The sequence below is a fragment of the Tauraco erythrolophus genome, chromosome 15 (assembly GCF_009769465.1).
Source record: "Tauraco erythrolophus isolate bTauEry1 chromosome 15, bTauEry1.pri, whole genome shotgun sequence".
Lineage (NCBI taxonomy): Eukaryota > Metazoa > Chordata > Aves > Musophagiformes > Musophagidae > Tauraco > Tauraco erythrolophus.
In genome coordinates this window covers 13,005,752-13,022,064 of record NC_141479.1, presented here as the reverse complement: position 1 = coordinate 13,022,064, position 16,313 = coordinate 13,005,752, and the positions used below count along the sequence as shown (strand labels likewise).

The following is a 16,313-nucleotide window of genomic DNA, read 5'->3' as shown; positions in this document are numbered from 1 at the left end:
ATGGAGGAGCCCGAGCCCGCGGGGGCCGCCGCGCCGCCGCCCGGGCTGCGCTCCCTCCTGCCCCCCCGGGAGTTCCTCTGCTCCCGCAAAGGGCAGCTCCTCCTCGCGGAGTCGGTAAGGGCAGGGGGCAGCCGCCCGGGCGCGGGGAGGGGGCTCTCACGGACTGGAGGGGGGTGGCCGGGGCCGGACCGCAGCCTCTCGTCCCGGGAACGGCCGGGGGCTCCGGGCGTGTCCCCCCGTAACGTGCCGGTTCCCTCCAGAGACGGGGCGGTGGGAGCGGGAGCGGGTTCGCCCCGTCCCGAAGCCGAACAGAAGAGCTTTCTCGGTGCGCGATGCCAGCTGAGGGAGAGCACAACTGAGGGGGAAACAGGGGAACCACCTCACTGATCTGGGGGAAACTTCAGGGCTGAAAGGTTACTGATTGTGTTCCGGCAGAGCACGTTAGGAAACCAAAATACTTGTCACGTTAAGCTTCCAGTGCCTTAAGTGTTTTCCCCTTTAGCAGGAACACCTTTTCAGTTAAAAATGGCTTTGACTTCGTTTTAACCTATTTGCAGGGTGAATCCAGTGAGCACTACTGACCAAATGTGCATTATCTCCCAGTGCCAGTGGGCAGGCATAGCTTATGAGACAGCTTGTCCTGAGTATGTCAAGAAAGACCTTACTCATTAATTTATGATGTGCAGCAATCTCACATCGTCACAATGATCATCGCAATCTCTCAACTTTTGTCCTGAGCCCTCCAAAAGCTTTGTTTGTCCCTGCCCTCACGGAGGGACACACTTGCTCACTCCTATGGAGCCAGTTGGCTTACAGTGACAGTACCAAATAATAAGAATTAGAAACAAGCTTAGTCCGGCGGTGGAAACACTGCTCCTGGCCTAGAAATACACTGTGGTCCTTCCTTTAGGTCCAAGTTCTGAGATCTGAGCTGGTGGTAATTAAAGGCCTTTGATTTCATGGCATAACACTTTCTAGTATTTTACTGGTAAAGGCTTAACACCTGACAGATGGAACAGTACCCATCTGGTAGAAAAAACTTACCCCTGTTAGGGTAGTGGGTATTTCACAATGAAAATTTAAATTTTAAGAGGAAATTAGTTGATTGGAATTAGACCTTCAACATCAATTATACTGGAAATAATGAAAAATTCAAACACTAAGTTCTCTGTAATTGTAGCTGGGGATTCGAGAGCAGGTCGTCAAACATCGGGACAGCCCAAACTAGTAGTCAAGTACGTGGTGCGCTGTTTAGATGCGTTAGGTGTCTCTGGCTATCCTCTGTGCTAGCTCAGAGAAGGAAACAAGGAAATTCAAGCAAGAGAAAGGGAAGGAACAGGCGGGAGGCAGCGCGTCAGGCTCCCTGACCAGCTCTTCTCTACCAGCCCTGTGAGTTTGTGAGGTGTGGGTGCTGCCCTGTGGCATGCAGCATGGGGAACAGCCAGGAGATGCGAGCTGGCTTTGAGAGGAAAAACCCTTCATTCGGGAGAGGAGGATGACTTCTGTGGTGGGAAACATGGGCTTTGGGCTGGGTAGCAGCAGACCACGGGCTGTATCAGCTTCACCAAAAATGCTGTAAAAATTCCAGGTACCCCCCATCATTCATACAGCGTATGTAGTTTACAAAACCACACATTGAGAAGACAGCAAAGTCCAGCCACCTTTGCTCCTTTGGCACGTGGCTTTTTTTACGTACTGTAAAATATACTGGAATTTCCTATACAAGCTTACAGCCAGTTAATTAGGACTTTTAGGGAGCCTGGCTTTTTAACATCTCTGAACGATGACATATTTGAGGAATACTGTTTGGGTCACGGGATCAGACTCACCCTTTTGTTGTCATAGAGAAGTACTGATTATGCCTCCTTGGAGTAATAAAAACTGCTCTGTCTTGACAAAACAGGGATTTATCCTTTGTAAGGCCACTCAGGGTTTCCTGAGGGTTCGGCTGGATGAAAGCAGCTCTAAAATCCCATCTGCCGACTCTGCGGCAAAGCTTTCTGTGTGCTCCTTGCAGGCCAGCCCACGTGCTTAGGATGTCGTTTCCTGGCAGAGGGGAGGCAGCAGTAGTTTCTCTCCAGTTGTCTCAGCTTTGCTAGAAGAAATCCTTGAAGACAACACAGGCCCCAGAATAAATCCAGTCTGTATACAATTAGAGAAATGCAGTGCCAGATAATTGAAGATGAGTCCAAGTTAAATCCATCATAGTTTAAATCTGTGTTTCATCTTTAGCTTTGTATTTCTTGTCTTGAATGTTTGATTTTTCCTCTTTGACACAGTACTAGTGTGGGGTGGGGTTGAGTTCTGCATAAATGTATGTAAATAATATTCATGGGATACAGATTTTGAATAGTGCCTTTTGTTCAGAAACAAAACGGGGTTCTCATTATTGTTCCCAAATACCTCTGTCGCATTATTATTCAGCAGCTTGGCAAGTCATGAGAAACGTGCTTTATTTCTCCATCTTTGAAGTCATGCAAATACTGGCATCTCCGCAGGTAGGTCAGAGGTTTTCTGTTCAGCTTCTGGAAATGCCAAGTCAGTTTTTTCAACATTCGAAAAGCAAACCACCATATACTGAAAAATACATTAGCAGCGAAGCAAAGCAGCAGTTTGCAAACACATCTTGACTGGGGTAGATGGTTATACTTCTCTTTTTCGGTCTGTGGCAGAAAAGGAACAGGAGTTGGCTTCAGCAAATTCCCTCAGCCCAGTGACCGTGCTGGTTGCGTACTTGGTGGAAGTAACCTCATTAAAAAGTCTTGTTTTGGCCAGCAGAAGTGGCTGGCAAATGATCGGTTCAGCTGTCGCAAATTATAGCAGACCAACTCAGACTTTGCAAATTAAGACAACTGCCACGTTCACCCCAGCCCGTTCCCTTCGCTGGCGCTGCGGGAGGCAGCTGGGAGCACTGGTGCCTGCAGCGCAGCTTGGGGCGTCCCAGGGAAGGTGGCACAGGCAGCTGCACCCGGAGCGTGGGAGCTCAGCACTGCCGGCGAGGGCTGATTTGTTCAGACTGAAGGAAACTGCCACAGCCACTTTTGAAAAATAACAGGTACAGACATTTTCACATGAAGCGAGTACGGATCTTTACCATGTTCAGGTGTAATTTGCATGTCGGCATGTAAACTGCTCTGTGGGCTGGTGGGTCTGGGCATTCTGGTGCTTCCTCCAGAACAAGTTAGGCTGGTGATGAAGCTGATCGCTGCTAGAAGCTTAATTATATTCTCAAATTTTATTCAGAGAAGGAAGTTTCCCCCACCCTGCACCTTTTCCTTTTGATCTTCCTGCCTTAATAATTTTTTATTGCACCTGGGATAGCTGCACAGCCACAAAGAAGCAGTAACATCAAGTACATGTATAAGCTTTGCTGTCTCTCCTGATCCTATATATTCTCACTGTCTTGCTCCTCCACTTTCTAATCACCATTCTTTATCTGCCAGGTTATTTTTTTTCCTTTCTTTTTCCCTTTCCAAAACTCGGATGTCCCCATACCATTATTTCTTCTACATATTTTAACACTCTTCTCTTCAGTACTCATTTTTCCTAAATACTCAAGTTGCAGTCTTGAAGATCAGGATCTCATCCATGCTCTTTCCCCTCCCTTAAGAGACGAATTTCATCAGTTCCCTCTGTCCTATGTTGGAACCATTTAACAGCCATTCTCATACCTGCCACCAGAGCTTGTCCAGACAAGATCCACGTTTATACATTCTTCTGCTCACCCTGGCTATTTCAGTCAAGCTTTGTGTTTGTCCTGGTGATTGCTTTAATTGGCATCTCCTTATTCCCCTGAAGCCAGTATCCAGTGGCACTACATATTTTTTTAATAAAAATACAGTTATGCGTACGTAAGGTTGTCCTGTGTAAGCTAGTGACACAAAGGATGTAGAAATCATTGTGCCTGGTTTTGTCCTCTTTTCCTGTCTGTCTGCTCTCTTTTCAGTCTTCTCTGAACTGACCTTCATAACTGAAACTTCCAGCTGCTCTGTGTAAAGTCTCCTTTGAAGACAAGCCCTGTGCCTTTCTCTGAGTCTGTAGCCAGAAGGTGACCCTTGCAGCTACTTCGAGGGGAACCAAGGACTTCACCTCCGTGACAAGTAACAATGGGGAAAAAGTAACCAAATAGCAGAGGCCACTGAGTGATCTACTTTCTCTCTCTGCCAATAAATAACAACAAATAGCCTCTTGTCCAAAAGAGATCCCTGCTAACCACTTTTAAAAATGTTTAAGCAAACCTGTTCTTTTCTGTGGAGGGGAAACGAGCAGCAGGCGATTGACCGCACGGAGCGGCAAGCACAGGGCACCGGGGCGTGTGTAATAGTGTGCAGTGATGTCAGCTGCTTCCTGGCATCTGCATCATCCCTGACGGGCTGCAGCGGGTCTGCTCTCCCTGCACGGAGGAGACAAACGCCCTCATGCTCTGCTGTGACCTCAGCCCTTCAGCAGCCCTCCCTCCCTCCCTTAAGGAGCACAGTGCTCTCTAACCGTTGTAACTAATTATTTTTTATACCTTAAATTGCAAGCTGGTTACATGATGCAGTATAACTTCATAATGCCTGGTCAAGTTAAGAAGCCCCGCAACACAATATTAAGTAGTAATTGCATGGGACAAAATTACTTTTCAAAATGCAATACCAAAGAAGTTACTTGAAAAAATAAAAAGCAATACGTAACAGTCCTTTCTCTGTTATGTATATTCCCCTTCTCACAGAAAAGGTGCTGAACGAAGAATCAGGTCTCTTGTTTTGTCAAGATTTTTTATAATCTTACCACTCCCAAACTACGAAAGGATCCTGCTCTGTTTGCTACACTAAAGCTTTCTGCATCCAAGTATTCCTCCACAGTGAAGGTGGCAACAATCACACTAACCTCTCAACAGCAGCGCAGAAACAACTCAGACTTCTAGCTGCTATCAATGCTGAGCAAATACAAATGGACAAAATTGATAAAACACCTTTTTTTTCCTCCCAGAAGCAGCAGTGCTTTCTGAGTCTGAAAGTGCTAGAAATGAACTTGCAACTGTATCAAACCTCACAAACTTCCTCTCTGGTTTTTTTTTTGCCTTTTTTTTTTTTTTTGGCATAGACACAGAGCTGTTAAAAAAATGACAAGGTCCCATTGCTTGACCTTTCTCTGAAATCACTTTTAAATGTGCAGCTTCAGGAAAAAAGATGTGAAACAAGTGTGATGTGCAATGGATCACTTGATGGCCTTTAGAGGGGTCAGGCTATATTCTGAAGGTTGCTTTTGAATTTGTCATTTTTATAGCAACTTTCAGTTTGCCAGATGCTTGTCTCAAAGACTTGAAGTCTGGAAAAGCAAGTAAGTAGGTGTTAATTATTTCTGGGTACAGATTGGCACATCAATGTTTATATTGCGAGAGGAGAGGTATAAAACTATCCAAATTTTTAAATGACATCAAATGCTTCAGTTAGTAGCACTGCAATTAAACAATTAACAATAACGATACTGACGCGCTTTTATAATTCAGAAAAGACAGTAATAGATAATATCCATTATTGCTGAAGGAGTCCATGCATTCCGCCTGTCGGAAGGGGAAATGGGCTCTAAACAAAAAGAAACGAGAAGCACCATCAAAAGCCAACAGCTTTGTGGGCTCTTGTGTTACATAGGGCTGTCCCCGAGTTACTGAGTGTATCTGGCATCAAAACCCATGTCAGGGCTGTGAGTAGCCGCCAGGCAGAACAGGCTGTAGCACAGCAGCGCTCACCTGGCAGAGCTTTCAGGCGCTGCGTTCCTTTTGCTTCTCTTGTTCTTTCTCATGTGTGCCTACCTCCCCTTCCAGCGACTCCCAGCCTTGCCTCAATGAAGACCATAGCATCTAAAAATACCGTCTTTCAAACCTTCATTCTCAAAATCTGGTCCCACTATTTTTCAGGTTTGTAACATAAAACGTTCCTTGGGCCACTTCAGGCTCCGACTGCCTCCAAAACGGGGGGTTGGACTAGGTGATCTTTCAAGGTCCCTCCCAACCCAAACCATTATGATTAAAACAAGGAATGGTGCTTAATTGGAGAGCAATTATTATGCTTCCTGTCAGATTTGTTCCCTTTTACTATTATCATCAGTAATCCATTGAAATCAAGGGGATTCTTGCAAATCAGGGTTGGGTTTTTTTAACGTGGCCTTGACGTGCACTTCCCCTGCACAACAGGATACTGACAAGTAGACTGAGGAGTGGAGAGCTGGGACAGGTTGGACTCAAGGCTGTGGTGATGGCGAAAGTACAACTACTGTTCATCAGGGCTGAGCAACAGACAGCAGGAGGCTGCTGTGATCCTACCAATAACCGAGGGGTTTGTTTGAGCAAGTAACTGGCCTGTTAACTAGATTTTAAAATGGACACCTAATGCTTCCCCAGATGCCAGCTTCTCCCGATCAGACTGAATTAGAAAGCTGAAATGCTCAGACTGGTCCTTTTGTCTCTTCAGCAGCTTACCTGGCACCCAAGCAGGAATCCTGCCAGCACACCAGCACATCGCAGCAGGAGCCCCTTGGCATGTTCTTGCCACAAAACAAGTTTCTATTTATGTCCTGAGCTATATTACAGCAGGGTCTCAGGCACTGCAATGTGTTTCAAACCACTGCAGACCTACCCAGGGCCATCAGGGTGAGGGGAAGACAGCACAAACCTTAAATTACACAATTTACCATAAGGCTGATCTCAACAGAACACAAAGGCTCTTCATTTCACTTGGTAGTTAACGCTTCCTTTTCTTGGTATAAAGGCAGACAGAGCGCAGGATCATGGAGATGAAAGTGATCTCTGCTGTGCATCATCAACTTATGTATATGAAATGTGCCTCTCTACCTCCCCTCGCTGCTGTAGTATGATGTATTATTTAAACAATGCATTTAATTCTTTCTTAAGAGATCTACCAAGTTTAGCTCAGGTCTCATGTTCTGCTATTGAAAGTGGGTTGGTGGGGCCTATCCTGAACTCGTCTCTTCCCTGCTGCTCTTTGTCCCCGTGTACTTCTCTGTCTCTACATCTCAGCTATCACACACTTTTCTTTAGCCAGAAAGTGACTTTTTTTTCTTTTTAAACACCAGAACAAGTAAGGAAAAATGTCCTAGCTACATAGTGATTTCTTTTTAAAAGAAAACATGAAACGTCTAAATTGCATTCCACAAATGCAACTGAAGCAGATTGACAAAGTTAAAGTCTAGTCCTTTCTGGTTTTATGCCATAGGAGTGGGAAAGGAATAGGAGGTGTGATAGGAAGGAGGAAGAGGTCCTCTCTCTCCTCTTAACAGTTTTCAAGTTGTTATATCCACTTCTCTTCAAACAGTACATGTCACTTCTCATTCACAGAAATAAAATACCACATTAAGGATAAGATACATTGAAAGAATTCCCTCCACTATATGAAAACTCTAGAAGAACCTGCTATGTAAGCAAAAAGGAAATAATAATAGGATAAATAACGACAAATAGGGTAAATATTAACAGGTAACAGGCCATGATACAGAAGTGAACTCTGTATATTATAGCAGATCAGTTTCTTACAACCCAGTGAAATGAGAACAATGCATAGGCGTTTTAAGATAAATATAGTATCTTACTAAAAATGTCACATCCTCTCAAACTTCACCACCCAGTCCTAATGGATCAAAACAATATACTCCAGTTATTAGCATTCTGGTCAAGAACTGACTGCTTTCCCCAAAACACACGCTTAGAATAAAGGCTTGTTTAATTAATTAAATTAAAAAATTATTGCAAAAGGATTGAACTGTTTAGTTGCCCCCTAAACATAAACAGGCTCTTTTGATACATGTATTTGAGGACTGACTGACCTCTCATAGGAGCAATTATTAACTAACAATTAATTACAGGAGCCTTATCTTTCAAGTAGAATAGTGATTTTTTTTTTTTTTTTTTGCGAGGTACGTGTTGTTCCTAGGAACGCACAGTAGCAGCAAGCAAAGAAGTCCTTAGATCTGAAATTTAATGAGACAAATGCATTGATCGTCACAGTCCAAACATTCATGCTTTTCAAGAAGCCACATCTGCCTTCAGACATGCCATCTGGGAGAAATTAATACATCTATTTTCTGTATTGTATAAGTGAGAATGTCAGTGTCCCAGTTTAGAATTTAGAAGTTCAAAAGATCCTTGTAATCTAATGCTCAAACAGTATATACTGCTGAGTTGCCTAAAAGCATCTCTGAGCAGTGCTAAGGCAGAGATCTGTCTCCAAGAGGAAAGGTGGAATAGAGCAGCTCAGGTGTGAACTAACACATAATACTCACACTTGCAGCAAATGTTTTATTCAGTATGCTAGTTACTTTTCTTATTTTAAACTAATCTGAAGAAAACAGCAACCAGTTACCACACAAGGGCTGGAGCCTCTTCTTGCAGATGACCAATGCCCAGTAATTAATAATTTGAAAAATTTATTTTCTTCATGGTTCCCTCACCTCCCACTTTCACATACAAATACAGTAGCTGAAAGTCCAGAAGTGTAGCACAGCACTTTGATACCACCTGGTTTAGGTGAAAATGCATTTTCTTTAGCCATTTTTGCATTGTGAAACTTTTCTATTTTGAGTCATAAACTATCCACTAAAGGTATTTTAATTGAATGGGAAAACAAATGCCATTTTTATTATTTTGTAGAGTTAGGAGATACCATGGAGATAAAACAAATCTATGGGAGTTATCTATCCTATTACTCTCTAAAACAGCTGTTGTCTACACTGGAAAACTAGAACCAGACACTTCCAGAAATCACAAAACAATTAATTCTCAGCTCTTTTCTAGCCATCAACAGCAGACTTCTTTCTGTCAGCTCTAAGAAGATAATCAGTGCTGAGTTACTTTGGGCTATCTGAGCAATTACATGGATTTCAAATGAGAACTGTCACAGCTGAAAGCTTAAAGCTCTGTTTGCTTGACAACGCCCCACTATTTTCAGAATTATGTTGTCAGAACTGTTTACAATCCAGAGCAAATTACTGACTCAGAGAGGTGCAAATCCACCGAGGTCCCCGGAAAGTCAGTTTCACACGCATTGAAATAAATGCCATTACTTTAGATTTATTCCTTGCTAAACAAGAAAATTCATTTGGCCCAAGAGAAAAGAAAGTAGGAAGCAAGATACACCGTGCCCAGCAGCACTGACAGCAATACGCAGGGAGAAAAACGCTTCAAAGCTGCTCAGCTGCCTGAGGCTCTGCCATTCCATGCGAATAACTAGAGTTTTCCCTTTACTCTAGGTGCTGTCGTTTATCATCTTTATCTGCTACATTGCATCTCTAGCTGCATCATCTTTCATGACGGCACCCCTCCTCGAGTTTCTGCTGGCACTGTTTCTTTTTTTTGCCTACGCCTCCAAACTTAATGAGAAGTTTAAAGGACTCCACTGGCCTTTGATGGTAAGTCAAATGTGCGATGTAAAACGCAGATTTAATTGTACAGTGTTACATAAGTAAAAGGGACTATAGGGGTGCTGAGGCTGCCTGTTAACAACTTCCCCCTCGCGTTAGAAACGCGTCTGTATTGCCTCTCGCTCCAGAGGTCCCAAAGCGCTGTTAGACTCTGCCATGCTGCGTACTACGGCGTTCCAAGTGCTGAAACAAAGCATGGATTCGTTAAAGCACAGAGCCTGTGCCCACTGCTGGCAAACGGCTCTTCAGAAGCCGGCAACGCCGGCCTAAGGAAGCCTGACCAGTGCCGGGGGCTCCTTGACACCGCCGCCCTTACACGCGGGGAAACTGAGGCACGCTGCGTAGTGACGGGCACACCCCGCTAAACCGCGTGCGCGCTGTCGCGAGGCGCTGTCGCGATGCAGAGGCGCGCGCGCACGCGGACAGACCGACGGGCTCGGGGGGGGGGGCGGGGCTCGGCGCGTGCCGCTCCCGGCCGCCGGGGGGCTCTGTCGCCCCAAGCGCGCGCCGCCGCGGGCGCGGCCCCCGGGCGGTCCGAGCGCTCCCGGCGGTACCTCCCGGCAGCGAGATTCCAACTGGAGCTCTCGGCGTACAAAAACGCCGTGAGCAGGGCCGCCGGTGGGAAAAACGATAGCTGCGACTGTGACCATGGCAGCGTGCACGGCTTGCAGCCGGGAATCTCGGCTCCACCGTTTTCTACATGGATCTCATTCCAGAACTAAGACAAAAAAGCACTCGTATGTTTATTACGTCCATTACTGTAACATTCTGCAGCCGCAGAATGCCGATAACTGACCTTGTCCTGACTTCAGAAGAGTCCAGTTCCTGGTAAGATTTGTGTTTTGAGACAGTATCTCACTCGTCCGGCTGTTCGGAAAAGGCAGGAGCCCTCATTGTGCACAGAGGTCAAGGCACCATTCAGCTCGCATGCTTTACAGGTGCCGCGGGAAGCACGGCTGTTTGTTTAATGCACAGGTGGGAGACGCTGTTGCTCCAGCACATCACTGCTTGTAGGCCAGGGCACAGCCCCTGCCCTGCAGAGCTACAGCCCCCGCCGCAGAGGCACGTATCCCCATGATACCAACGGGTATGCTCCCTTCAGGCCAGCTGCTGGAGATACAGGTGTACGTGCCAAGTATAGATCATAGTTTTAAACACTCAAAGAGTTTAGTTCCCAAATGAGGAGCTCCTACAGACAGGCCTACTTCTGTATAGAAACAAGCACACTGTTCCCCACAGGAACTGCTACGCTCCTCCAGAGCCTCTGGTACTGCAGGAGTTCTGCTTAAATACAAGACTTTTTAAGGCAATTCAAACAATTCTTCCATTAGAGCCCTTGCTGTGCTCCGAGTTAAACGGCAGAAAAAGACAGCCCTTCTCAGCCTAAGGAAAGGTCTGCCTGACATACGCATGTTAAAAGTAGAATTTAGACCAACATCTGTAACAGCAGAAGCTTATGCCAAGATTCCGGTCATCTGGCATTTAAAAATACTTCCCAGATGAATAATTCATCCGCTACAAAATACCAGGCCGTAGTCACACACCAGCATCAGGCGAGCCCACTGACGCAACAGCAAAGGTTTTTAATGGTCATTCCTGAAATAATTTTCAGAGGAGTTTGTATGTTGGAATTACATGACTAATCTGAGAACGCAACATTCCTTATTTTACAGGATTTCTTACGGTGCGTCACTGCTGCCATTATTTACTTCGCCATTTCAATTGCTGCTGTCTCAAAATATAATGATGGAGCATCCAAAGCAGCAGGAGTAAGTAGACGTGAGCTTTCCACTTGGGTATTTTTGTAAACTGCCTATGGATGTACTTCAGAAACAATTCAGTTTTGACCTCATTGCAAGTAGTACAAGTTTCTTCAGTTAACTAAGTGAGAATTAGATTTGCCAAAAGCAAGGAAGAAACAGTTATTTAGAGAAACAGGTTTTGAATCAATGAATAGTTTCTTCATCCTAACAGTGCTGCTCAACATTAACTGTAGCACTTAGGGAAGGCACCTATTCTGCTTTTTAATTTCACCAACTGTACAGGGAAGATAAAACTTCTCTGTTTTGGCAAGGAACATCAAGATCCTTGAATGGAGGGAATAATAATAATAATAATAATAATAATAATAATAATAATAATAATAATAAAAGAAATCAAACCTGTGACTACTAAGGACAGTCTGAATTAAGTAATTTCAACCTCCTGCCTCTACTGCTTAATTTTACTTGGATGCGTTGAAACAAGAGCAGTGTCTTTTACCCTCCAGTATAGGGACTGCCCAGGAGAGAGCCTTCGTTGTCAGCAGATTGTGTTCAGAAATAAGATACAGCCTTTCCATCTGCAACTTGACTCTAAGCATCAATAATATATGCAACATAAATAAAATTTGCATAATAATTTTAAAACATAGGGAAGAACAATACCCAGTAATGTTAGCCAGCAATCTTACCAAACCATCCCAAGTCATATACAATTTCAAAGATCTCTTTTTAATCTTTGTCACTCGGTTTAGACATGGAGCAAAGCAACACAGCATTTACCCAGCCTGTTCTTGCCATACTGCTGCTTCTTTGACACTAAATAGGTAACTCCAGAATCATTTTCTCTCAATCTAGTTTGCTCTGCGACAGACATGTCTCCTTGCAAACCAGTAAAAAAATATTTCCAGAGAAATCGAGGCGATTTCTTGGTGGCAAAGAGACACCCCGGGATGGTGGAGGTGCAGATTACATTCTCCTGTAGTGCCTGGCACAGGGCAATGCTAATGCTCAGAACTTGCCCAGAGCCAGAGAGCGATGTAGCCTGGGGAAGGGCTAAGGACGCATCTGATAGAGCACTTGCAGCGATCGCTAATCAGGCTCACTAATCAGCTGTAATTTAGTTGATGCCAGTGGGTCACGAGACATTTCCCTTCCCTGTCCTTTTAGAAAGCCACAGGCCAAAAAAGTCAAGCCTCAGTTTAAGAATTTTTCTTGTGTTGGTTAGGCTTATTTTAGTTTGTCATTGATGGACATGAACTGTTGTTAAAAGAGTATTATTTTGACGTTTTAGGTGTTTGGATTTATAGCCACGATAGTGTACGCCATTGATTTCTACATAACCTTCAATGACCTGGTTACTTTTCTCAAGCAAGGCAGTTCTGATTCCCCTGAAGGGCGCAAGTCAGAAGGTAGGTAAAATTCCCCGTTTTGGTTATACGAGCATGTAACGTGAGATTTTCTTCTCCATTTCACCCTTCACAGGGGAGCAAGAGCACTCACTTTGTAGTAACAGTTTCTGTTCTTGGCTACCTTGGTTTTGTGTGCCACAATTATGCTGAATTATGAAGCTATTTAGTCTTAAAATACAACAATTGGAATTTCAGTGATTTATAAAGGTAACTAGAAAGCTAGGAATGTGAAGTTTCTCAGAGTTTTGTGCTGTCTAACTCTGAAAGGCCCCAAATCCAATATTGTGCAGCACCGACTTTTTTCCTCCCATCAAGATGTCTTAACTTTAAAAATAAACATCTGCTTTTTCTTGTTAACTTAATAACATAACATCCATTAGTCCACAGTCTCTTATGTCCAGTTGTGCTTTTGTCTTTATCATCTCTTTATCACGATTACCTCTTATTCAGTGTCAAGCTCTGACCATCTGGGGGCAAATGGCCTTGAAATCCAAGGGCCACACAGCATAAAATTAACAAGATTGTTATCACATTTCTTTCTAATATACGAGGTACAGTCTACCTTAAATCAGACAGATCCACTTAGAAGGTCCTGCTGTTGGGAGTTCAAACCCATTTCAAGTCAAGTCAGGACACAGGCAGCTATTTTGCAGTACTCAGGAGCCCAAATGAGGCATCATGCCCCTGTGATACCACTCATTGCACACACAGATTAAAAAGACTGCTCCACACTTTAAAACAAACCCACTCCCAAACTACCCCTCACAAAACCAAAACCCACAAAAATGCTCAAAAACACACACCCAAGACGTGCAGAATCCTAGAAGGTAGATAGTAATGCTCACAGTCTTTTCTAGGTATTTTAGTAGACCATTAAACATTTTGCAAGCTTTAGGCCAAAAAGAGAGACAAAGAAAAGAAAAAAAAGAATTAAAGGAACAGATACAGAAAACAAACTGAATAAAAACTGTTTTTCTCCACAAACTGAACTGACCTCAAGATGATCAAGTGACAAGAGTAAGAAATTAGGCTAAAGTTTCCCTGGAGATGGAGGAAAGAAACGTATAAACTTGCAAATACACAAGTCACGCAGCTTTATGTTGATGATTTGACCATGTGAGAAGGGCTCTGCCCTGCAGCACTGTTCCTTCAACACCAAACTCACGTTCACGCTAGAGCTCTCAACTGCCAAGGCCAGAAATCCCTTGCTTTCTTGCAAGCTTGGGCAAGATGTACCTCTACAAGTCCATTGGGATTTCTTAATGTCTTAAATCTTCTGTTTTTCAGATACGTTTAACTGGCAGTGCGTAACTGTGACCCACAGCAAACAGCAATATTCTAGTACAGGAAGCATGTCGTCAGCAGACTTCCTCTTGGTGGTCATGCTAACAGCAACATCTCTGCAACTTCTTTCATTTGAACTGTTGTCTACATTGCAGTGGTCTAAGTGCCTCTCAGCAGCCTTTCTAAAGTCCTTTGAAACACCATTTAAAGCTCCATCATGTCAGAACTGTCATTTTACAAGCCATTTCCTAAATTTGCCACATCCCTTGAAGCAGACATCTGCTGAAGAGCAGCGTTGTCTCTCCCAGCAAGAGCTAAAGCTGACATGGAAATTTCCGGTTTTCATTTTCACTGTTGTCTCTTTTTTTAAATTTCAGATGAGGACTCCGATTCCGACTCAGATTGAAGAACTAAACAACATCCAAGCGTGAAGGGAAGATGATCGAGCACTTTCCTCTTTGCTGAATGCACTGCCAATTGAAATATCGCCCTTATTTCAGCTGTGGTATCCTCTTTCCACCTCACTGTTTATGGAATCACCAAACCACAGGCAGGGCAGCGATGTGGAAAAGGAGACTATTCCCAATGCCATCAGACACTCCTTCAGAACTACAGATTTTACAGTAGTTCAACCTACCACAGACATCTGTATCCAAACAGCACATCTCAATTCTCCATTGCCCCTCCTTACTCAGCACTACAACATACTGAGTAAATGGAAACATAATATTTTAAATGTGTAAGTGGAGCTTTTAATATGCTTTCTTAATTCCAAATTTTTAACACTTATAGCTTTTATACTTCTTGCTCTGCCAAAGAAGGAGGCTCAGAGTGCCTCTACTTTATTTGTATTTTTCTGGAATAACTAACAATATTTCTTTATCTGAAGTCTGAATATTCCACTATCTCAAGCACTGAAGGCATAGATTATAGTTAACACGTTGGTTTAAATACATTTACATCTACTGCCTCTCTACAACAAGAAAAAGTCACAACTGGAAATCTGCAGCAAGAACAATCCTCAAAGTATAACTGTGCCAGAGGGTAGCTGGTTCATCAAATATTCAGTATCATTTTTTTAAGCTGCTTGGATGGGGTCACATCCCATCTTCTGCAGTTTCACCACAGATATGACGAAGAACAGATGAGGCATCATCTTACCAGCTCCTTCCTACCATTTGCATGGAAGCCCTTGTATGTGTTTGCACATACATGTAAGGAAGGTTTGCCAAATACATTCCAACACTATGTGTCTATCGAGGCCTGCAAACAATACCTCTTGCACCTTTGTGCAAGATACCACTGTCTGATCTCATGCTCTATGTTGCCAACACTGGTCCTCCCGTAAGGAGCAATGCTGGACTTAGTCTGCTGGGCTCGCGAAACAGACAGCTGTTTCTGTAAAACTCAGGATACCTGGGCCCCAGGAGGGCAATACATCCTTCCCACTGTGAAAAGGAAAAGAAACAACTGTCAAGCTAAAGAACGTCTGCAATGAAATTAATTTTCACAGACACCTTTTTTTGGTGTGTGTGGTTTTTGTTTTGGGTCCCCCCCACCCCTGGAAGGACATGATTTATCTTGTGGTCTGGTATTGTGGGGGAAAAGCCACTTGAATTTACAAGAAGGTGTCTTCATGTGTAGCACAACCGACCTTCAAGTATGTGTCCACCTACAAATGCGTACTGCTGCAAAAAGCATGGCATGTTCTTTATATACGCCACCAGATAGGTCTATTTCAAAGAAACCTGTATACATTTTTTAAAAAATTAATATAGTACCAGAGCAGGTGGCCTTAACAAAAAGTAATTAAAATGAGAGCAGATGGTACTAATAGAGAAAATTAGAAACAGGGATAAAACAATAAAGGCAGATTTCCTTTGGAACAAAATTACTGCTTGGGTTCCAATTCCCTGCTAGCAGCTGGCTGCTGACAGGCAGAAACACGGTACCTTACAGCGAGCAGGTGCTTTGGGAAGGTGCTGGCCAGATTTGGAGTTGTCTAACAGGCAGCTCCTACGTTTCCTGTTTCCAAGACCACTGAATAAAAGCAAAACAAATGGTTGCTTCCAAGTGTGACAAATAATCTTTGCTTTTCTGAGAAAAAGATCTTTGGACCTTTTTCAGTATGAAATTCCATGTTTCTTTCTTTTCTATTGTCATGTTTTACTGGCACACACTGTGACGTCAGGGGACCTGGGCTCATTTTTATATTCAATTGTTTTGTATTCCTTTTTTATTTTTTAATTAAAAAATGTACTGCATGTTACAGCTGGAAACTAGTACATGGTTAATATTTAGAAACCATGCTGGATTAAACTTCTTGTAATACAAGTGTTGGCTGTCTACTTATTTTAAGACGTGGTTTTACTGCCTTGCTTCTGACCAGTGAGAGCAACGGTGTTTCAAGAAACTCCTCCAGGAAGGATGCCACAGGCCG

General features: G+C 43.6%; 1 protein-coding gene across 1 annotated transcript; it reads left to right on the top strand.

The window, feature by feature from the left end:
• CMTM3 (CKLF like MARVEL transmembrane domain containing 3) lies at positions 1-14,356 on the top strand. Its single transcript, XM_086621160.1, has 5 exons — positions 1-114; positions 9,247-9,405; positions 11,091-11,186; positions 12,472-12,589; positions 14,251-14,356. The coding sequence occupies exons 1-5, from the start codon at positions 1-3 to the stop codon at positions 14,277-14,279; spliced, it is 516 nt and encodes a 171-aa protein (XP_086477286.1). The 3' UTR covers positions 14,280-14,356.
• The last annotated feature ends 1,957 nt before the right edge of the window (positions 14,357-16,313 follow it).